General features: G+C 43.4%; 1 protein-coding gene across 4 annotated transcripts in view; it reads left to right on the top strand.

Moving 5' to 3' along the window:
* Positions 1 to 22,708, top strand: part of LOC138287177 (uncharacterized) — a 228,397-nt gene that overhangs the window by 200,559 nt on the left and 5,130 nt on the right. For all 4 annotated transcript variants that reach the window (XM_069227542.1, XM_069227540.1, XM_069227545.1 and 1 more), the window contains one exon: positions 4,600 to 4,718. In XM_069227542.1, the coding sequence (XP_069083643.1) occupies positions 4,600 to 4,717 (118 nt within the window). In that variant the 3' untranslated portion in view covers position 4,718. The remainder of the gene's footprint in view (positions 1 to 4,599; positions 4,719 to 22,708) is intronic.

Raw genomic sequence — 22,708 nt, 5'->3', positions numbered from 1 at the left:
ACTGCTTCTCTAGGAACTCTGGCCTGTTCCACCACAATAAGGCTCTCTATCACTGACTCCTGAAATTTCAGAAATGTCATCTTTGACTCTGGAGACCTATCCCTAAACACAATAAAAGCATTGAAGGTTGCTAAGTGGAAGAGGTGAATTGCTAACTTCTTATACCAAACGTAAGACTTACGAATAGCAGTATAAGGTTCCAACCTCTGGTCAACTCTATCTACACCTCCCATGTGCTTATTATAATCTAAAATGCACACAGGTTTGCGCACTTCAGCAACCTGGCCCCAAACAGTCACGGGGGAAGTACTCTCATCATGGATGGTACTTAGCATGTAGACATCCCTCTTGTCTGAAAATTTCAAAGCTAGCAGCTCCTCATTCCGCAAGGCACAGCACTGTCCCCTCTCAAGTTTTTTTACAGACAAGCTCCCTTGGATAGCCTTTCCGGTTAGAACGGATTGTGCCACAAGCAACTGTATCCACTCTAAACAATTCCTTGAACAACTGCACTCCAGTGCAAAAGTTACATACGAATGGTGACCTTTGTTGAACAGTCGTCTACCAAGATCCCACACAATTTTCTCAGTAACTCCAAAAGTGGGAGGACAACCAGGGGGGTCAATATTGGAATCCCTACCAGTGTAGACACGGAAACTATACACATATCCTGTCCTACTTTCAGACAGCATATACAATTTAATTCCATATCGTGCCCTTTTGCTAGGAATGTACTGCCTAAAAACCAAACGACCCTTGAAGAGGACCAAAGACTCGTCCACACTTATCTCTTTGCCTGGAACATAGACCTCCGAAAACCGATCTACAAAATGATCAAGGACAGGCCTAATCTTAAAAAGACGGTCAGAATCTGGGTGATCTCGTGGCAAGGCTAATGCATTGTCAACAAAATGCAGCATCCTAAGAAGAAGCAAATACCGCTTACGACTCATGGTCGCAGGAAATATAGCTGTTGCCATCAAGGGACTAGTAGACCAATAAGAAGCCAGTGACGGCTTCCTTATCAACCCCATCAAAAAAGTCAAACCCAAAAACTTTTTTATCTCCTCCAAATTTGTGGGAATCCACTGGGCAGCTCTAGAGTGTGGCCTAAGTCTAGCAGCATTGTCCCTAAAATGCTGCTCCGCATACAAATTAGTCTGCTCAACAATCTCTTCCAAAAACCCATCATCCATGAATAATTCAAAGAAATTGATAGGCAAAAAGTTCTCTGTATTGGCGTTACACCCCGGGAGACCAGTAAAGGCAGGCAACTCTGGCTGCTCCATGTTTGGGACAACCCAGACATCAGGTCTTATAACGGGAAACCTTTCAGCCCCAGGTTGCTGCACTATTGGCACATCAGTGTCCTCCTCTAAAACAGGCCCTTCATCTGCACTGAGTGTGGCTTCATCATCAGAAGATTCCCCTCCAACAGAAACATCACTGCCAGAATCTCTCACTTCCTCCTCTGCCTCAGATGCAGAGTCCGTCTCATAATCATGATCAGACTGTGACTCAAAAAGCATACCAACCACCTGCTGAGCGGTCATCCTGCGGCTAGCCATGATCTCTCCTACTAAAATTAACTGGACAAATTCACCACCAACAACCAGCACTGTGTAAGACAAGTAACAAAGTGTAGCTTTGTTAGTAAGAGTTATAAACTCAAAAACTATACCGCTCACTTGCCTGAAAAAGCTTGATTCACCAGCAACTACTCTGCACAGACACAGCAATCAACAATGATATCCCACTAAAAAGAAAGAAAGAAAGGCAAATTAGAAATAAGACAAAACAAATATCATTGTGCACAAATCTAAGGACAATTTCACACACAATCCTGCATTTAGTACACCCCCTACAAACATGTCATTCATGCATGGCAACAATAGTCCTTTGGAGTAAATTGTTTTTACTTACCTAAAACATGCAACTGTGCAAACTGCAGGTCAACCACCGCCAAAACCGCAAGGAGCCACAGCAAATAAAGCAAAAGCTTTGAACTAGAACAAAAAGGAGGAAAACATTTTTTTTCACAAATGCAAATACTTCATCAGTTGACAAACACCCCACCATCAAACATTTAGAAATTGGTGCCTAAGTGGATTCTGCCATAGGGGCAGATGGGCCTACTAACAAAAATAGGCCTGTCTGCCCCAAGGAGGCCAGAAAATACCTTTAGTAGTGTGTCCCCATGGAGAGCAACCCTTGCCAAAGGGGACAGCCCTCAAACAAAAAAAACACACACAACACTATCCCTGGTGCCTAAGTGGCTTCTTCCCCCCTTGGGGGCAGGTGGGCCTAATAAAATAGGCCCATCTGCCCCCAGGGGGGGCAGAAATGGCCAACAGGTCAATGCCCCCCTTGGGGGGGTGCCCCGTGACCAAGGGGACGCCCCCCCCCCACAAAAATAAACAAATAAAAAAAATCCCTGGCGTTCTAGTGGTTTCTGCCCCCCTTGGGGGCAGATCAGCCTAAAAATAATAGGCTGATCTGTCTCCAAGGGGTGCAGAAATGGCCTCAGTACATGTGCCCCCAAAGTGGGGGGCGACCCTTGCCCATCCCCCCCCCCCATCCACTAACACACACACACACACTATCCCTGGTGTCTAAGTGGCTTCTGCCCCCCTTGGGGGCAGGTGGGCCTAATAAAATAGGCCCATCTGCCCCCTGGGGGGGCAGAAATAGCCAACAGGTCAATGCCCCCCTTGGGGGGGCGCCCCGTGCCCAAGGGGACGCTCCCCCCCCCCCCACAAAAATAAACACATAAAAAAAAATCCCTGGCGTTCTAGTGGTTTCTGCCCCCCTTGGGGCAGATCCGCCTAAAAATAATAGGCTGATCTGCCCCCAAGGGGTTCAGAAATGGCCCTAAAAGACATGCCCCCAAAGGGGAGCGACCCTTGCCCAAGGGGCCGCCCCCCCCCATTCACTGCACACACAATCCCTGGTGCCTAAGTGGCTTCTGCCCCCCTTGGTGGCCGATGGACCTAAAAAAAATAGGCCGATCTGCCCCCACGGGGGGCAGAAAAGGCCAACAGTTCTATGCCCCCTTGTGGGGGGGGGGCGCCCCTTGCCCAAGGGGGCACCCCCCCCACATAAATACACAAATAAACATCCCTGGTGATCCAGTGGTTTCTGCCCCCCTTGGGGGCAGATCCGCCTAAAAAGTAGGCCAATCTGCCCCCAAGGGGGGCAGAAATGGCCGTAACTAATTGCCCCCACAAGGGGAGCGACCCTTGCCCAAGGGGCCGCTCCCTGCAAACAAGAAACACCAAAAAAAAACAAAAAAAACAAATCCCTGGTGTCTAGTGGGCATTCCTGCTGCCCGATCGCAATGCGATCGGGCAGCAGGAATGCTCAAAGAGACACCGGAGGAAAGGAAAAGCCTTTCCTTTCCCCCGGTGCCTCTTTGGCCCAAACCCCCCACCCACCGGGAAGAGGAACTCACCTCTTCTTCTCTCGCCACACAGGAAGCAAATGGCTTCCTGTGCGGCGAGAACCCCATAATGAAGTCAGCGCGCTGACGTCATCATGGGGGGGTAGGGGGGTCGGGGTGGAAGGGGAAGGGCTTCTCCTTCCATCCCTTACTTTGGGGGGGTGGGGGAAGCACACAGAGGGAGCGAGAGCGCTCCCTCTGGGCTGTGTGCCGAGGACGTAATGGTTACGTCCTCGGCACAGCAGCACTGTGCCGCAGGACGTAACCATTACGTCCGTGGCACAGAACGGGTTAATACCAAGTATGGCATATGTTGGTGTTTTTACTGTGTATGAACTCCTGCTGAAAGTTCCTTGAATTTCAAAAAAGCAATTTTGGTATGGTTCTTGTTTCTAATGTTAAAGCTAATGCTGACTCTCACAATCACCTTGAGTTGGATTGCCTAGTTCATTTGTTTTTGCTGCAAAAAGCATCTTGTTGAAACTTGGAAAAAATAGTTATTTTAAAACCTGTCCACAACTTTAGAAGCACTATGGCTGGTACAAATAATTCAGAAGCAGGACCCCAAAGTCATGTTTTTGAAGCTACATCTATCTTTTCATTTAACTCATTTGTCTTCCTCCCTGCACCTGGGTGCCTCTTCGTGATCTATTGTGACCAAAATCAGATAGAAACTTAATTTTCTGTAAAAATCACTCTACAGCGAAGTATCCTAAACTTTTTTTTTTACTTAATGTGCTTAAATGCCATTTCAGACACCTTAAAGTGACTCGTAGTTGTATGTGAAACATTATGCATCTTCATCTTTAACGTTATTCTGTGCCTTTGATAAATAAAGAACTACCCTTACAGAATGTCAAGGAAGAATAATACATAGCTGTCGCTCTTTGTTACTGTAGTAAGTGAGGGGAAACAACTTTGAAACATTCCCAGAGATTCTCTTTGGATGGAAGCATTAGAGAGGATGGAAGGACGGTGAATTGGAAATTACTAATGCCATAAGGCCTTGTGAAATTGTTTTACTATTACTTTAAATTTTCATTGATGCCATGGACAGTAAAACATAAGGTATTAATACCACAATTGAGCAGTCTACAAGAGTTTTGAAGCTGATAAATTCAGCAAGTGACACAGTTTTGTCTTTTATTTATCTTCCACAGAGTGCAGCGATCTGTAGGTCAGAGCATGGGTGCTTCTAACATACCAAGCCAGGAACACACGCTTATTGCCTTCCGTCAGAAGATGATGCAGATGTTCAAAGGAGGATTGCCAAAATGAGGTGTGTTGATCATCAATCTTTTTCTGAATGCCTGACAAGTCAGAATATAAAACACAAAGTTATTGCTATGTGTATTATATTGAACGCTCAGATTTATCCTTTATCTAGGATCAAATTAATGAATGATGTTAACAGATTGAAAAGAAACAACAGGGCAGACTGTGCCAAATGAACCCTCTGTGTGGAGTCAACCTTTAGGCTTCACTTGTATTATTTATGCCTACAGGCGGGACTGCATAGTCCAGAGGATAACTACACAACTGAAGCATGGAATAATGCAGCAGGTTAAAAAGAGAAGAGGTAGTGGATTTGTAGAGCTGGGGACTTTGAAGTGGCTTTATACTTAGGTAATTTGGTTGTGCCAGCATGCTGCTGGATGATTCAAGACGTGAGGTGACAAGCGCTTGGATCAAAAGCAAGCAAAGAATGATCAAGCACCAGCAGGTCCCTAAGTGAGCCTCTGTAATGAAGATTAGCTCATCCAGATGATATAGTTGCCATTTGCACCTAGACTAAACTCCAAATCCCAAATGGATCAAAGGGATTTGCCAGCACAGCATGCAATTTTGAAGTCATTTCGTTCTCTAAGTCAGTGGAGTGACGTCAGGGCAGGCTTGGTGTGATGATGTCTGAAAAGGTGTTGGTTTAAGCAAGTCACATGGAATTGAATGAAGGTGCTCGTAGACTAACACAAATAGTTCAACATAAATCAAATCAGGTTAATCTTTCTTGAATTACTGCTTCTATAACCAGCATTGGTAAGGCCAATAAGAAGTGTTTGCTATACATGAGCTAGGGAGACTGTTAAAGCTGTATCTAGGCCAGACCTAGAAACAACTGTGTAAGACAGTGGGTTATTAATTGCGGCGGTGGCTACCCACCTCAAGGAATAATCACAGCCCTTGTCAGGGTCAACTTTTAAGGCCACTAAATTAATCTGAGCCGAATTTCTGGTTGCTTTGGTACAGAGCAGACAGGATTAAGTTAGGGCATTGTGCAAAGTATTTATGCAGTACCATACAGTAATATAGTCAAAATTTAAAGCAATAAAAATCCCAAACTGAAATTAAAAAACAGAATAAAATAACAGAATGACACCAAAATGACTAATATCCAATAAGAGGAACTAGAGATTTGAATTCGTAAAGTTTTAAGTAGAAATAGTGGCAAAAAGCTCAAAGCACCAATGTTTGTCACAGGTCTTGGTAGACCAGGAACGAGGCGCCATTAGAGGCTGACTGCAATGGAGCCTGGGTCAGATACAAGTTTGTCCCAGTCAAAGATTTTAGCTTCTTACTTAGTCCTTCTAGACACAGTCCATCACAGGAGTACACTTCTAAAGCCTCCTAGAACCCCCAAGGAGACCCTTAGAGGCTCAGAGGATGTCAGGCAAAGGCCAACAACAGGATCTAGTCCAACTCCTGTTGCCACTGGTCAGCTGGGTACTTCCAGGAAAAGAACTCTTGTATCTTGTTGTCAGGAGGACAGCCTTATGACCCTTTGAGGCTACTTCTTTGTCCTTCGTACAAGAGGGTTCAGCCCTCTTCTGATTTTCCGCTGGTCCAGAAAGTGTTCTGAAGTTTGTGCCTGGAGGTGCCACATTTATGTCTGGCATTATTTAGTGGGTGAAAATGAGTCCTGGACACATCTTAATCAATGGGATGAAAGTTCCTGGGACCACCCTACCCACTTAGGACATTTGCAAGATGGTAAAAGTCATGGGCCACACTAAACATGGGCTTTGAGGTCTTGGGGTATGTGTGGGGAGTGTACTATGGAATTCCTAGTATCTTCGTACATCTAACACTAAAATCTATTTTGAGGCAGACATTCTAGCCAGAATAAACCCAAAGGAATATGTATGTAGGACAAAAGCAGAGTCCTTCTACAAACAGACAATGGATACACAAGAATGGTCTTGGCATCCTGTTCCCTTCCCTTTCAAGTGTGCCCCAAAGGCTATGTGTAAACCCAGCACAATGGTCGGACAGGATTTAACAGGAGTGTCAAATTGGATTCCTTCAGCCCCCACCCTGTGTATTTTGCGGGGTTCAGAGAAGTCATTGCTGTCTATTCAGGTCAACCTATTGTTTGCTCCTGGGAAGCATTTCCCACCTATTCAAGGCTAAATACTGGTTGTGGGAATCAGTAGAGCCAATACAAATTGGCCCCCGGGACCTTCAGGCAGACAAAAGGTAATTTTCTGAAGGTACTGTTCCTCCATATTTAATAAATATCTGACTTCACTATTAAATTGGATTTTTAATAACTATTAAAAATAGTAGTTTGATTATTTTCCTAGCTGGCCCCATTCATGGGATACAGTATTACTTTTTTTAATCAGAACTCTGATTTTCTACATAGGACAGCAAGGCCTGCCCCAGTGAAAATAGTTTTTGGTTTCTAATCACGTAAAGATGTTAATATTAAATTTACACATGTCTCACTTTTAAATACCTTGTGCTCTGCCTGGCAGGCCACAATGCCTACTTTGGTGTGACTTAATATTTAAAAAGGAGGTTTGGACGTGCTGAAAGGGTTGATTTTGACAGGTCAAATGGCAATTTTTGACTGCTGCACTCAGGCTACTGTGGTAGGCCTGAAGCCTGTTTGCCCTGCCAGTTTAGTGGATGGCGCAGTAGGTGCTGCAGTCCATTAGTAGCATTTAACTTCCAGGCCTTGGGTACACTTTAAGCAATATACTTAGGACTTATAAGCAAGTTAGGATTATGCAGGTTCAACCATGTGTAGGCATTTTACTCCTGATTGGCAGGGGCAAAGTGCAAAGAATTCTAAAGCCAGCAAAAGGTGAAAAATCTGGGGTCACTACGCAGTAAATGCGGATTTCCTACAGACAGCAGAAGTAAACTCCACTTGAGTTAAACCTTATTCATTATTTTTAAGGGATCATAAAAATCTTTCAAGTGAGGAAACCTGGCTAATATTAGAACTTTATTCCTTTTAATAATCGTACCCGTGGTCAGCGAAAATAAGGGATGATTAATAACGGAAGCACATGAGAAGCAACACATAGGGTGCGATTCAAGGATCCTAATGCACATTATTGTCAAAAGACCAAATTCACAAAATCTTGTTTAACAAAGTTGAAATTCTGGTTATGTAAGTTTCTGACTTTTTGAGCATTGAAATTTATGAAAGCTGTCATTTTTCCCAAAAAGTACTTCTATTTTACAACTCCAACCCATGTGGATTTTCCACTTTGTGGGAAATCACCATAAGTAGGTCAGACAGAAACATGCATTTGCTTGTTTAATGTTTTTTTTTCCTCCTCCAGGAACCGGGGGCCAGATGATCAAAGCTATTTAGCAGTCGCAAACGATCCGATTCGTATTCTGTTACCGAATCGCAATTTGGGATTGTGATTTCGTATTAGGAAGGGGCGAGTTCTGGACATACCTTCCTAAAACCAAATCAAAGTGGTATGATTTAATGTTTTGCGAACGAAATGTGGTTTTAAAACATTTGCAGGTACCACCAACTTCAAGTTGGTGGTAACCCATTCCCAATTGTGAGTGTCTGTAACATAATTTTTTGAGAGTCTGCTCTTAAAAAATGAAAGGCAAACTTTTTATTTTCTTTTTTTTAAACGCATCACTTTTTCCTTTAAGGAAAATGGGTTGCATAAAAAAAAAAAAGAGATTGCTTTATTTAAAAGCAATTGCAGACCTGGTGGTCTTCTGACCGCAGAAGGCCACCATCCCTGTGATGTTTTGCGATTCTCAGTGGGTCGCAGAGCGAAACCTACCTCATGAATATTAATGAGGTAGGTCTATTTGTGACCTACTGGGAATCGCAAATGTGACTCAGTGGAGTCTGGAACATTTGGCATTGAATCGCAGTTAGGAAGTCGCAATTCCAAACATACTATCACCTGGCCTATAGTGTTTGAGGCATGTGTGGCTGTTTATAGACATGCTGTGCATACTACTTACATCTGGTATTGGGCTGTTCGCAAGTTGTTTTTTGTTTTTTTTAAGAAGAAGTCTTACGAGTCACGAGGTACTGTGATTCCTTCACTTGATAGTAATGCGCATGGCCATCTACTTCATTGTTTAATTTTCATTCTGCTGTCGGCTTCAGACATGTGCTTCTGTGCTCCAGGTTGACATTGTTGTGGTTCTCTGTTCAGTCTTCACAGATTCCTACACTCTGTCAATATTGTTCTTGGATTGCGTCCCCCTTTTTTCTGTCTCAGATCAACAGTTAGTACTTTTCTCGGGTGAGGTTTTGGATCGACCATGGCCCCATGTGGGCCTTGCCATTCGGGGCCTACCTCTGTCTCTGCTGTGTCTCTTCACCATGCCTCAACAAGGATCAAACGGACTCCATTTAGATACTGTGCTCGCTGCACTCAAAATACACTTGGAGCTATCTCCATCAGGTCTGTAATTTGTGCCTCTTGCCTGAGCACATTGAGGCTGCCTGCAACACCTGCTGTTCGTGTCAGTCCCAGAAAACTCTCTGAGACTGTCAAGCTTGTCACCTCAAGATGTCACACAGGGGTGGCAATGACACTTCAGAACTCTTTGGTCCCTAGGACATTGAGGAGGAGCATCAGCCACTACCTTCTGCTGCAGTTGAAGAAGCGTTCTCCCCCAGGTATAATTCCAGTTCCGAGCTAGAAATTGAGGATCTGCTGCCAGCCCAGCAGTTTGTTAGTATGGCACCATACTCCCTCTTGACACTACTCTCAAGTGGAGCAGCCCACCTGCAAAAGGCACACAACCACCCAGGCTTTTGGACCACCACTGTCTTTGGCCCTTAGTGTGCACCAAACTCTTACTTTGGATGCTCTGCCTCAGTGCAGAACAAGCCGTCGAAGTTGACTGCTTAGGTGCCAGATACTCTGATGCCGTCACCAAGCCGACATTCGGTGTCGAGTACATCTGCCTTTGTGCTGAAACTGAAGGTGCCCTCGGAGCTGAGACCTTTGGCATCAACCAGAAAATCCGACGTCAGTGCCAGCACTGTCGAACAGATCCTCCACAAGCTGCAAGAGGAGATTGATGCAAGGCAGCAACACCTGGTCATTCATCGCCATACAGGCTGGATCCTTCCCACCCTCCAGGGTCTATTGGTGCTCCAGTCCTCTCCCAGGTGATACTTTAGAGGGTCCTACAGAAGCAACACTTCTAAGGGCAGAGGGAAAGGTGGCTCTCCCAAAGGATCTGCAACTTCCACAAAACCCTGACTTGCCCCTTCTTCCCCCCTCACTACAGAAAACCAGTTGGTGGGGTGCCTTTAAGGCTTTTTTTTCCCAACATGTCAGTCCATCATCTCAGACCAGTCGGTGTTGATATTATCCAACATGGTTGTCTGCCACTTATTTCCACGCCTCACACCATTCCACCTTGCAAACACAGACTCCCTCCAGAACATCTACAGCTTCTCAAAGAAGAGGTCCAAGCACTCCTTCTCAAAGGGGCTATAGAACCCATTTCCCACCATCAGAAGAATAAAGGAGTGTACTTCCTCTGCTTCTTAATACCTGAAAAGGACACGGGTCCCTCAGACCTATTCTGTACCTCAGACCACTAAATAAATACGTCCTTTCAAACAGTTTCTTATGGTCACCCTCCATGATGTTATTCCGCTTCTCTAGCAGGGCCACTTCATAACCGCTCTCGATCTGAAGGATGCTTATTTCCACATACCAGTACATCAGGCACATCGCTGATATCTCAGGCTTGTGGTCAGCGGAAAATACTATAAAATACTCTCCTTTGGAGTTACTACTACCCCAAGTGCCTTGCGTAGGCAGTGCGTTCACGTCTTCCCTTACCTGAATGACTGATCAAGATTGGCACCCACCACTGTGTCATAAGCATACACAAGTCACAAGAGATCTGCTCCACAGGTTAGGGTTTACAGCAACTCTGCAAAATCCCCTGTAGATCCAACCCTATTTGGGGCCATTCTCAACATGGAAGTAGGCATAGCCTAGCCAAACCTTGCTCAAGGGCAGTGTTTTCAAGCACTATTCCCTCTCTTCCAGCCTCATCAACAAGTCACAGAACAGTAATGCGCCTCCTAGGCATGATGTCCCCTTGTATTGCCATAGTACCCCATGCCAGGTTACACATGCGTCTGTTGCAAGAATGGTTAGCGCAACAGTGGTCTCAAGTGGGGGGGTCATTAAGACAATCTATCGTTGATCGGCAACTGTACTTGTCACTCTCTGTAGTGGTGGAACACCACCAACCTGTTGCAGGGGTGGCCTTTTCTCAACCCATCTACAGAATCTGACTGTTCAAGGTCGATGGGAGCCCGCACAGCAGGGTCTCCTTATCTGTTACTTGGTACTTCTAGCCATCCATCTAGCATGGAAGGCTTTCCTACTTCATCTGGTAGACAAAGTTGTATGACAGCCATGTATTACCTTCGGGAACAAGGGTACACACGCTCACCCCAACTCTAGCAGTTATACCAGAGCTTTTGGCAGTGGGCGTTCCATCATAAAATTAATTTGTTAACCGAGTTCCTTCGGCTTTGCCAAACTCCTCAGCAGGATGCGGCAGAAAGTCCACGAGTGGGAACTCCTCCCACAAGTCCTCCATTGCTACTTCCGCAAGTGGGGTTCTCCAGAAATAGACCTTTTTGAAGCCGCAGAAAAACACCAAATGCCCAAACTTCGCATCCTGGTTTCCACACCCACAATCCATAGGCTATACACCATGGATGAGGATCGTAGACTTTATCCGATGTCCCTCGCACTCATCCTGGTGGCTCCTACATGGGCTCACCAGCCATGGATCACAACTCTGCTCAGACTCTGTCTGGTTCCGCGCAAGTTGCTCCCCAGCAGGCCGGACCTTCTCACGCAGAACCATGGAGAAATAAGGCACCCAGATTCCGGGATGCTCAACCTTGCGATCTAGCTCCTGAGGTCATAGAATTTGGATACCTCAAGCTTCCTCTGAAATAAATGAGCATCCTTAAGGAAGCACACATACCTACAGCCCAGGCCTGGTATTTGGCAAAGTGGAAAAGGTTTGTGTGCTACTGGGACTCAAAACACATTGATCCTTTTGAAGTCACAGTACATGACATTGTTACCTATTACATCTGCAGCTTTTTGGTCTAGCCTTCACACCCATATGTCTAACCTTAGCTGCTGTGGCTGCCTACCCTCAGAATAGAAAACACATCTCTCTCTTTAGGATTCCGGTCATTAAAGCTTTCGTGGAGGCTATCAAGCAGATCATTCCTCCTCAGGTTCCACAAGCCCCGACATGGGATATCAGCATTGTACTTACAAGGCTCATGGGCCCTCCATTTGAGCCCCTCTACTCCTGCCCCCATAACTTTCTCTCTTTAAGGTGGCATTCCTTTTTGCTATCACTTAACTCAGGCATGTGTCAGTGAGCTACTGGCATTAACCATGGAAGAACCTTTCTTCCAAGTATATACAGATAGGGTTGTCCTTCGTACCAATCCCAAATTTCTCCCTAAGGTGGTATCTCCTTTCCACCTTAACCAGTCTATTGAACTTCCTGTGTGTTGCCACAACCAGATTCTGGTACAGAACTGGCTCTCCATGCTCAGGACTTAAAGAAAGCACTCATGTCCTACACTGATAGAACTAAACCATTTTGACAGACACAGCAGCTCTTTATCAGTTTCTCTTAACCCCACAAAGGGAAGGCTTTATCCAAGTCAGGCATTGCTAGATGGATCATCAAATGCATCCAGACAAACTATGCTTAAGCTAAGAGGACTCTGCCCACTCTTCCTAGAGCCCACTCCTCTCGGACAAAGGGAGCCTCGATGGCCTCCTTGGGGAACATCCCAATAGCTGGCATATACAAAGCAGCTACGAAGGTAGCTGCTTTGTATATGCCAGCTATTGGGATTGCTGTGGGGATGTACTGTCTCGCCAACAAGCTAATGTTGGTAAAGCAGTACTTTGTACTCTTTTTCAATCCACTACAACGTTCAAAGCCTAGCCACTACCTTTTAGGACTGGCTTACAGTCTGCACAGCATGTATCTACAGCCACACATGCCTAGAATGGAAAATGTTACTTAACCTGTGCGCATCTTTTTGTGGCATGTAGTGCTGTAAATTCACATGCGCTCATTCTCCTCCACAGACGCCTGTGGCTGTTGTGTAATCCCCTTTACAATCTTATTTTTTTTCCTTTTTTGCATGGACCTCTCTCTGTACTTCGCTTTGCTTCACATTGCATCCTCATCCACCATGCTGGAAAATAATCTAACAGTGGAGTAGATGCCATGTGGATTACCAACAAGAGGTGAAGTGACACTACATCGTGGCTAGAAAGACGTCTTAGAAGAAAAGCAACTTGCACACATCTAGGCCCAACAGTAGATGGGAGTGTAGCACAGCATGTGAATCCTACAGCACTACCTGCCATGAACAGATGCTTACAGGGTAATTAACATTTTCCTTTCCCTTGCAGTATCCTTTTACCCACCCCATCAATGCTACAAAATTTCAGTTTGTACCAACTACAAGTATTTGGAAATTTGGTTTATTGAATACACTTAATCATTAAAGCACCAAAGCCTACTTATCCGGAGTTGATTTAGCGGCTGTATTAAAATTTACCCCATAGTTATTAACCCTTTGTAAAGTATAGTTGGAAGAAAATGTACCTATTCAAAAAGGTGCAAAAATGTTCTTTGCACACCTATACAGCTGTTCTTTTGATATACACTTGGACCCCATGGTACCCTGTTAGAAACTGGACAGTCCAGCTAATGAAGAACAAAAGATTCATGGGAATCAGAGAAAACTTTACAAGAAAGAAATGGAGGCCTGTAGGGTAAGCTCGAAACAAAGGGCATAGATCAAACTCCACAGAGCGAAGACCAGAATGCAAAGCCTGTGATCAAAAACTGTTGAGGAAACACAGGAACTAAGGACGCAGGATTAGAGGAGGGTTCATCTGATATAGAAAGGTGATACAGGCATTCTGCTTAGGGTAAAGGGGGTTAAAACTGCAGGAAGATGTTCAAGTTCTCATTTTTCATACTACTGAGGGTGACATTTGATCACAAAAAAGTGTAGGAGTATTTTTGTTTCCGGAATGTACGCTGTCAGTAAAAGAGAAGAGTCATGTATTTGATGTGGTGAAAATGGAGTTGCACAAACAAGATACATGAAGACTTTTCCAACCAGGCTGGGAATCCTTGCAAAATGAAAGGCCTGACGCTTTCTTACTCTAAACCATGCATGGGAATGGCTGGATAGATGGAAAGTGTGACCTCAAGGCTTTAGAATGGGACAGCAGGGTGGGCATGCAGCCTGTGAAAAGTAGCAGATGGGGAGTGACTCGTCAAGAGACATGGCACAGAGGGGTCGTGGAGAAAGATATTGGACCGTCAGATAAGTCCCAGTCTCGGAGAGGAAAATGGACATATGAAAGAATTGGTCCAGAGGGATACAGGTATAGCAGAGAAGGGGAGTTCTAGGATGACAGAATAATAGTTGGGGGGGAGAGACTGAGGACAGTACAGCTTAGAGGTAACCCAGGGTGCATATGAATGCTAACCAGATACGGGGAATGGCCTGATATTTTACAGCTCATTAGTGTTTTAAATGATAATGTGGATGCTGAGATGGGATTGGGTGCATCTAAGGACCAGACCTGCCCTTTGTTATTTCTAATGGGCACCTGCTTACTATCCAAACTGGAGGAATAAAATACTCACTATTTGGGTAACAGGCATCTTGTGAGTTGGGAATGTGGTTAGTTTAGAGCCTACTTCATAACAGTGTGGGTATTGGAAGGTGGCCAGTTGTAGTTTGAAAGGATTTTATGGCAGGCAGAAATGTTTTCTTTAAATAGAGTGAAATGGTCATGATGGCAGTCAACTGGAGTGTGGTAGAGACAGCAGGTACTACCAAAACATACCAGGTCATGAAAGAAAGCTAAAATCCATACCCTGGAATGCTCACTCGCTGAGCAACAGGATTACGAAAGAGTAGTACATAATGCTGGCGGCACCATGAGCTGGAACTAGTCTTGCTATAGTAGTAAACCCACGTGCAAGGCAATATTGTGATTTTGTAGGTGGGGTAAATTTGTGCTTGCCGCGCAGGCAGGATTCACTACTGGATCCAGAGGAGTGATGATTCTCCTCAGGAATTCTGCCCTTTTCAGGTGCAGCACACATGGGTATACACACACAAAAGGCTGCTGTTGGACATGGCCCTTTCTGCGGGGTCATGCCCATACTTTGTACCTTCACCCTTCTGTTTTCTGACCTGTTTTTATTTGGATTTTAGGACTCTGCACAATTTACCACTGCTAACCAGTGCTAAAGTGCTTGTGCTGTCTCCTTCAAACATGGTAAAATTGGCTTACAACCAAGTGGTCTATTTAATTTACTTGTTCAGTCCCCAATAAAGTGGTACTACATGTGCCCAGGGCCTTAGTAGAAAATGCTACTAAAGGGCCTACAGCACTGATTTTGCTTCCCAATTAAGTAACCATGGCTCAGACCTGTCATTGCAGTCTGTGTGTGCAGTTTTAAACTGCCATTTCGACCTGGCAAAATAAACCTTTTGCCAGGCCCAATCCTTCCTTTTTAATACATATCCCACCCCAGAGTAGGCCCAGGGGTTGGAGAGATTAATTTTGATTGCTCTAGGGCTCCACTAAGATTGTTTTACGTATGCCTGAAAAGTCGTTTTCTTCCTAAAAATGGTTGCTCCCTGTGTGCTGGATATGACTGTCTTCCCCAATGTTATGGAAGTATTTCAAGAATATATCCATGAGGCACTTAACTGACTTGACCCAGGAGTGAACAAACACTTCCTTGCATGACATGCCATGATTGGGTTGAAAAAAGTATTAACTATCAAAGACTGGTCTTACTTAAAAAAAAAAAAAAAAAAAACATTGTGAAGATTCGGCAAACGGCACTAGAGTTATTAGCAAAACAAAAAACACTTCATGTATGGGAAATCTGGTCCTAACTATAACTACCTACTGGTATCGCCAGTAGGTATTATATATATATATATGTATATCACTTCACGCTCTGGCTTCCTTGTCCACCGGCACAGGCAGAAAAAGATAGAGAACTCCAGTGATCTGTGCAAAAAGAAGTGAATATATATTCACAAAAACATCCAAGGGTGTATCAATAAAATATATCACTGCCTACGGGTTTCAGCAGAGCGCCTTCTGCTGTGCCTGCGTTACAGTTATGGGGGCCATTTTTTATTCAAATTTTTTACTCTAGTCCGTCATCACTTTCCGCAGCCCATGTAATCACTAGAATGTTGTCATCCTTGTTATAAGGGAATTCCTTAGCATCCATATTCCAATGTGATAGACACAGTAAATATCAATATCATCACATTACAGTGGCAATAAACACTTGCATGGTGGGATCCTAATAATTTGCCCTCTTCAAATTACCATCCACAGTGGGCATTGCAAAAGGAATTGTCAAGCAGTTATTCCATTTCACACTTATATAGTCATTCTATTACAAAACATAGCTGTATGAAGCTCAAAGTATATATGTGACCTAGTATGTCCAACACATATCCTATTTATATCATATTGATGATGCACAAATCTGAGTTGAAAGTGCCATAGTGTTAACTAACAGTTCCTTGCTGCTGTGTTAAGAGGAGGTAGGAATATTTCCCTCAAAACGTTTACTAAAATTAATTTTATAGAGAAAAGAGAGGTTGCATATATACATTATGTTTAGTGATGTACCTTATTGGTATTATTATATATGTTCTTAATTAAGGTGGCTGTACATGTATGATTTACAAAAGTAAAGAACTGGTTGTTCCTCTCTAATTGATTTCTTGTGCACAACACTTCTTTGTGATTATTATCATCATGTACTAAGAACATTTCCTGATGAGGTGTACTAAAATGATGTTCAGGGAGAAGAAAAGAGTAGTACCTAGCCTCTTTATCTTATGCCTCAACTCATTTACATTGTTGTGCTTCATTGCCTGTGCTTGTCTGAATTTCACAGATAAAGTGCTAGGAGTTTCCCTAGTTGATTTGTTGCACGCAACAGTTTATTCACAGTGTTGTCATCATTACCTAGTTCCCTGATTGTGGCACTAAGTCTTACATTAAGCACCTTAATTTATCAGTTATTACAAAGTGTCAAGTGTTTGTTGAATTTTATTGCACATTAATCATTCTATTCATTGCACAGATCGTCACATAATGTACTAAAGTGCCTATTTCGATGTCCTATTTCTGACCTTTAACTCATCTGACCAATTATGATAATTAAGGGATAAAGTGTTTAAGTGCTATAAAAGTGCTTTCCTAAGTTTATTGTACAATAGTTAAATATGAAGGTGCTTGTTCTGATATCTTAAGTGTAACATTCTCCTTTAAGCAATTGAAATGATTAGACGTAAAGTGCTGGGTGCCATGTAAAGTGCTTTCCTCCATCTATTGCATCTTAGTAAATAGCACCAATACTCAGATGAGCTCATAAAGGTGTTCAACATTCCTGAATAATTGCACTAATGAGAAAATGAGGGATCAAATGCTGGGATAAAGTTATGTGCTTTGATAAATATTTATTATAAAAGGGAGCCTCTTACACATATAAAATGACCCACAAAGTTCTATACCACTTTTCTCTTGATGTGTAGAGTGCTCCACTATTTCACACAATTCTATTCATGAGTACAATTGTTTTATACACTCTGTTTCCAATCAGGCATGATAGTTGAAGGAATCCATGAACATGAAGCATGCTGGCTCAAAAGCATTCTGAAAATCCCTTCAGCATAAGTGTTATGTCCCCATGGTATTTCTGTACCCAAAGTCAAAATTAATCTAGACCGTTCTCCATACTTTTTCTCTGTCACCTCCTCTGAGATCCTATGTGTTTAAATCCGTAGTATTTAAACCTTAGTAAGTACTTTTGATGCTATTGCTTAAATTGGTTAGCCATTGGATAACTCTTATCTCCATTTTAATTGCTCCTAAAAGTTGGAGAATTCCTATTTAAAAATTGTAATCATGCTTCCAATGTAAAGCTTTCAAGAATCATACTCAAGTGCATATATATATCATATTCTGTATTACAAATTATTTTCTCCTGTATTGTAGCTGTATGCCCCTCAAATGTTTTGTTTGATTTGTGGTTTCACCCATATTGGCAGGCTTTACAAGTTTACATTTAATTCAATGTCCAAAAACTCATAATGTTTTGTACTGCATGTTGTAGTGGACCCGATGTTGAGGTAATTTAAATATAAACCTCTCCAGTTCAGGTTCCTCACCCTCCCAGAGTATAAAACCATTGTCAATTAAACAAGTCCAAGGCACAGTATTGTTCATATGTGGTTCATTTTTTTGTTTCCACCAGACCATAACTTACTTCACATATGTGGGGGCAAAGGGGGTACCCATTGTGCCCTGCTGTTGTAAGTACATTTTACTGTTGAAGGTGAACACATTGTGTGTTTAACAATACTTTGCCATCTGTGGCATCGTTTAGGTGTGCTCAAAGAGCTTAATAGATCTAGGGCCAGATGTAGTAAGCCGTTTGCATGGTGCAAACTGCGAAAATCGCAGTTTGCGCCATGCAAACAGCCTTCTGCGATACACATTCACAATTTGCGAGTCGGTACCAACTCGCAAATTGTGAATGCGACTCGCAAATAGGAAGGGGTGTTCCCTTCCTATTTGCGACTCGCATCGCAATGCAGAATTGCTTTGTGACCGCGAATGCGGTCGCAAAGCAATTTGCAGTTACCACCAGTGTCACACTGATGGTAACTCATTCGCAAAAGGGAAGGGGTCCCCATGGGAACCCTTCCCCTTTGTGAATGTTACCCACAAGCTTTTTTCAGAGCAGGCAGTGGTCCAATGGACCACTGCCAACTCTGGAAAAAACGAAACCAAATGGTTTCGTATTTTTATTTTATTTTGCAACTCGTTTTCCTTTAAGGAAAACGGGCTGCAAAATAAATTTTAAAAAACTGCTTTATTTAAAAAGCAGTCACAGACATGGAGGTCTGCTGACTTCAGCAGGCCACCATCCCTGTGAGTGCAGGGACTTCCTATGGGATCGCAAAATGCGACCCACCTCATTAATATTAATGAGGTGTGTCTTTGCGACCCCATTGCGACTCGCAGTCGGTGTCTGAGACACCGTACTGCATCCAATTTTGCAAATCGGAAATTGCGAGTCGCACCGACTCGCAATTTCCGATTCGCAAAATCAGACTTTGCTACATGTGGCCCCTAGTCCTTAGAAAATAACAACATGGATTCAACCCATCTTCATGATTGATCAACGTACATAACTATAATACATCTAATGTGGCCATGATGTATTCAGATGTCCAAGGTGTGCCATCTATTTTCTTTAAAAAAGTCAATGGAATCCTATGCCAGTAGACTCGCAACATATGGTAGTAGAAATAACTCTAAATATCTTTAAGGATCCTACTGAGCTTTCCATTGGTCTACCAGGTGCTCATGTCCTTGTGTATCTTTGGGAGACAATAGATCATGGTCAGTTCGTGGTTGGCTCAACTTCAGTTTTCTTTATGGGATTTTGCAATAGGGACTTATAATGAGTTTTATTTCCCAACTGTCATTTTGCCTCCATTAAATAAGTTGTTCCTTTATTCCTCTTTTTGTCCCATCTTTTTATGAAATTACTTAGATCATCCACTACCAGTTCATGAAAAAGATCAATCTTATAACCTGCTGGTATTTGGGGGAAAAACTTACTTTTGGGCTTGCATCCGCAAGTATTGCCATATCTGTAGTAAATTCCATCTCTCTCCAGACTGATATTTGAGATATAACATCTGGTGATTGTGTTGTTTCTTTAGTTAATCCATGGATTTCCATCAATTTGGGAATATCACCAATTTTATACTCTGATGTTTCACGATTAAGATTGGTATCTTCAGTTATGTAATTTTAACTTTCTGATATATTTGTATTTTTCAATTCTATATTTGAGAAGTAAGTCTGGGGCAGAATGACAGTCCTAAGTGTAATAATATTTCTTGATTCCTGGTCAGTTTAGTGGAAGAGATTTTGATTACCAGTGTTTGCTCTTGTGAGTCCTTAAAAACTCTTATTTCTTTACTCTGCTCTTCCCCCTTACTCTTGCCCCACCTTTGTCAAAGCCCTTTTGTCGTTTGCTTCCTCATCCTTGTTGCGTAATCATTTTTAGGAGGTATAGTTCCCTGAAAAAAAAAACCTCATCTGCACCAAGCCCACCTCTGAGCTGTATTCCATCTCTCTACCTCCATTCACAGTTTTTTTTTCTTTGTTTTCCTTCATCCTCAGGTTATCAAACCTCCCTCAAAGAAGAGTACCTGGTTCCAGAGGTACAGACAAACGGATTTCTCTCATGAGTTTCCTGACCATAAGATGCTTTCTCACTAGATAACCTTCAATTGGGTCATGACCCTCCGAAATTGCAGACCTTAAGGTATTGACAGAGCAATAGGCCAATCTCTCTGAAACAAGAGAAGAAAGGAAATTCAGAATTCCTTGCTGGACCCCACGGGATTGGGACCCATTGTCCCCAAGAAAATCTATATCTCTTGTTCCTGCCATCCAGGCCTTCGAGAGCATTGCCTCAACTTCATGCGAAAGTCTTCCAATCGTCCATCTACTCCGGAAATTCTCCATGCCATGAAATGGGCCGAACCTTCCTGAGTGAGAAGATGAGGCTTCCCCTTGTTGTCCATCAGAAGATCCCCCCCTGTAGGGAAGAAGGATTCGAAAATCCCAAAAAAGTTCCATTATCACTGGAAAGCAAACTTTCGACCTCTACAGTTACATGATGACCACCAGATCCTGCGGCAGCACCCTCATTATCATAGCGAACAGAAGAAAGGTATAATCCTTCTCCTCCCTCCAATCCTGGAGATACGCACCCGTGGCAGTTGCCAGAGGATCCAGCCTCCAACTGAAAACCTGCTCCAACCGAGGGTCCAGGTGTGAGGCAAACAGATCCACCGGAAACAGTTCCCACAATCTTTGAATCACCTTGAACGCCTCTGGATGCAGCCACCATGCACTGAGAACCGAGGTGGTGAGAATGCCAATCAGCTACTTCGTTTCTCACCCCTGGGAGGTACTCCGCCCTCACCAAGCTCTGATGGTCCAGGTAGTATTGCCAAAACTCCCTTGCAAGATCCGCAAGGACTCTGGATCGGAGAGCCCCTCCACTAGGCTATTGATGTACCGGACCCGCTGAGACGTTGTCCGTTTTCAGAAGTACACAGCAGTTCGCCTTGTCCTTTGTGCAACATCAGACTGCGAAGGTGCCGGCCAGGAGCTCCAAGCCATTTATGTGTAAACTGTGTTCTACAGACGACCACCTTCCTCTGGTAGACAAATCCCTGCAAGTAGTACAAATACCACTGGTGTAGTGTAGAGCGATCCCCATGGACAACATGGTTTCTATTGCTCATGTAGTCAACATGCGAACTGTGGGGAGGCAGCAAGTGTTGCATTTTGCATGGCTTTTCATTGTCAGTAAGTGATTTGTTGCCATTTAGCATTTAAGCAGCACATCTGTAACAAAAACTCGTCACAGGCCTTTTTCTTAAGTATGTGTGTTATGAGACGTTACACATGGTAGGAGAGCGCTGCACAAATGCTTATAAATAACATGACATAACACATCTACAAATTGGCATGTTGTAGATTGCAGACACTAAATACATAACATAGAAATATCGTCTTCCCAACTTATCACAGTTCTACATCATTAGTGGTAGAACTCCTGGTAGTCATAAAGCAACTCAAGTTCCTTATTTTAAACTGAACATAATCTTGTTTTAAATAAATACCTTCCCTTTGGTGACAGGAAGAAAAGGTTCAATCTGTGTTTGCCACGTTTATAGAGCTAGTATAAAAGCAATAGCATCAGCCCGTGGCTTTTGTTTCCAGGTTTCAGGCACGACTATATAAGCAATGGATTACCTAGGCCCCTTCCTTTAGACCCTGCCAGTTAACAGTGACAGTTTTTTTTTTAAAGGAAATGAGACAATTGTATATTTGTTTTCAAGTTAGTTTTGTAGGGAAAAAAAAGTAAAATAAAAAAAATAAAAACTTAAAGCAGAGGGTGGTTGAAGAAACGTCTGACTTTATGAATGAATTTGGTCTCCTTTCCCTCAGTATCATGTTCAGAGATTTGACAGCCAAATGGAACTCACTTGGCATGTCTTGGAGCAGTGACCCGTTCTGTCTGGAAAGTAAATACCAAAAAACACGTTCTACACGCTTCAAGATAATTCCCAAAATACCACTGAAAACTAGCAACTGAGTTTGAGCTCTCGGGAGCTAACATAGGAGAGGACAGGCTGCACTCATGCCCTGATCTCTGCCTCGTGCCCCCTCCTCACTGCAAACTAACACTAGAAAGGGACATTCGTTCCAACAAGGAGGGAACAATGCTGACCCTTCACATGAAGAGGATCTTCCAAACTCCCTGTTTGGAGGGGGAGAGGGTCTCATCTCATTTCCTCCATGGAAAGAGGTCACAAGGAGGTAATGGTACAAGAGGGGCTGCTTTGCAAGCACCTGATTTTAAACACAAGACCATCTTTTGGGCATTTAACGTCATATTTCTTCACATCAGTTGCCACCTTCAGTGCCACGGTGACTGTACATGTACAATTTTATTAATCCACCCAGGCGATGAACTGAATAAAATAGATTCAGTAAAAATACCTAGTGCAACAGGGAAACGCGGAGACTGTGAGATAGAGAGAGAGTTGGGATAATTAAACAAGCCAAAGCATTTCGGCTCTCCCACCGCCATGGAGCGCGAAGCGGAGAGACAAAGGAAACTTTGGGACATAACTGATGCTCATGCAAAGAGCTCAAATACCGCTGATCGAGTTCGTGCTGTGAGTGCCATGGCTGCCATGGAGCATACAGGGGAGATACTAAAGAAAAAAGTCGTTTGCCCAAGCTGAAGTATATCGACAATCGTGCAATAATCCATGTAACACTA

This window comes from Pleurodeles waltl, chromosome 1_1 (assembly GCF_031143425.1).
Source record: "Pleurodeles waltl isolate 20211129_DDA chromosome 1_1, aPleWal1.hap1.20221129, whole genome shotgun sequence".
Taxonomy (NCBI): Eukaryota; Metazoa; Chordata; class Amphibia; order Caudata; family Salamandridae; genus Pleurodeles; species Pleurodeles waltl.
This window is presented reverse-complemented; position numbering and strand designations above follow the sequence as displayed.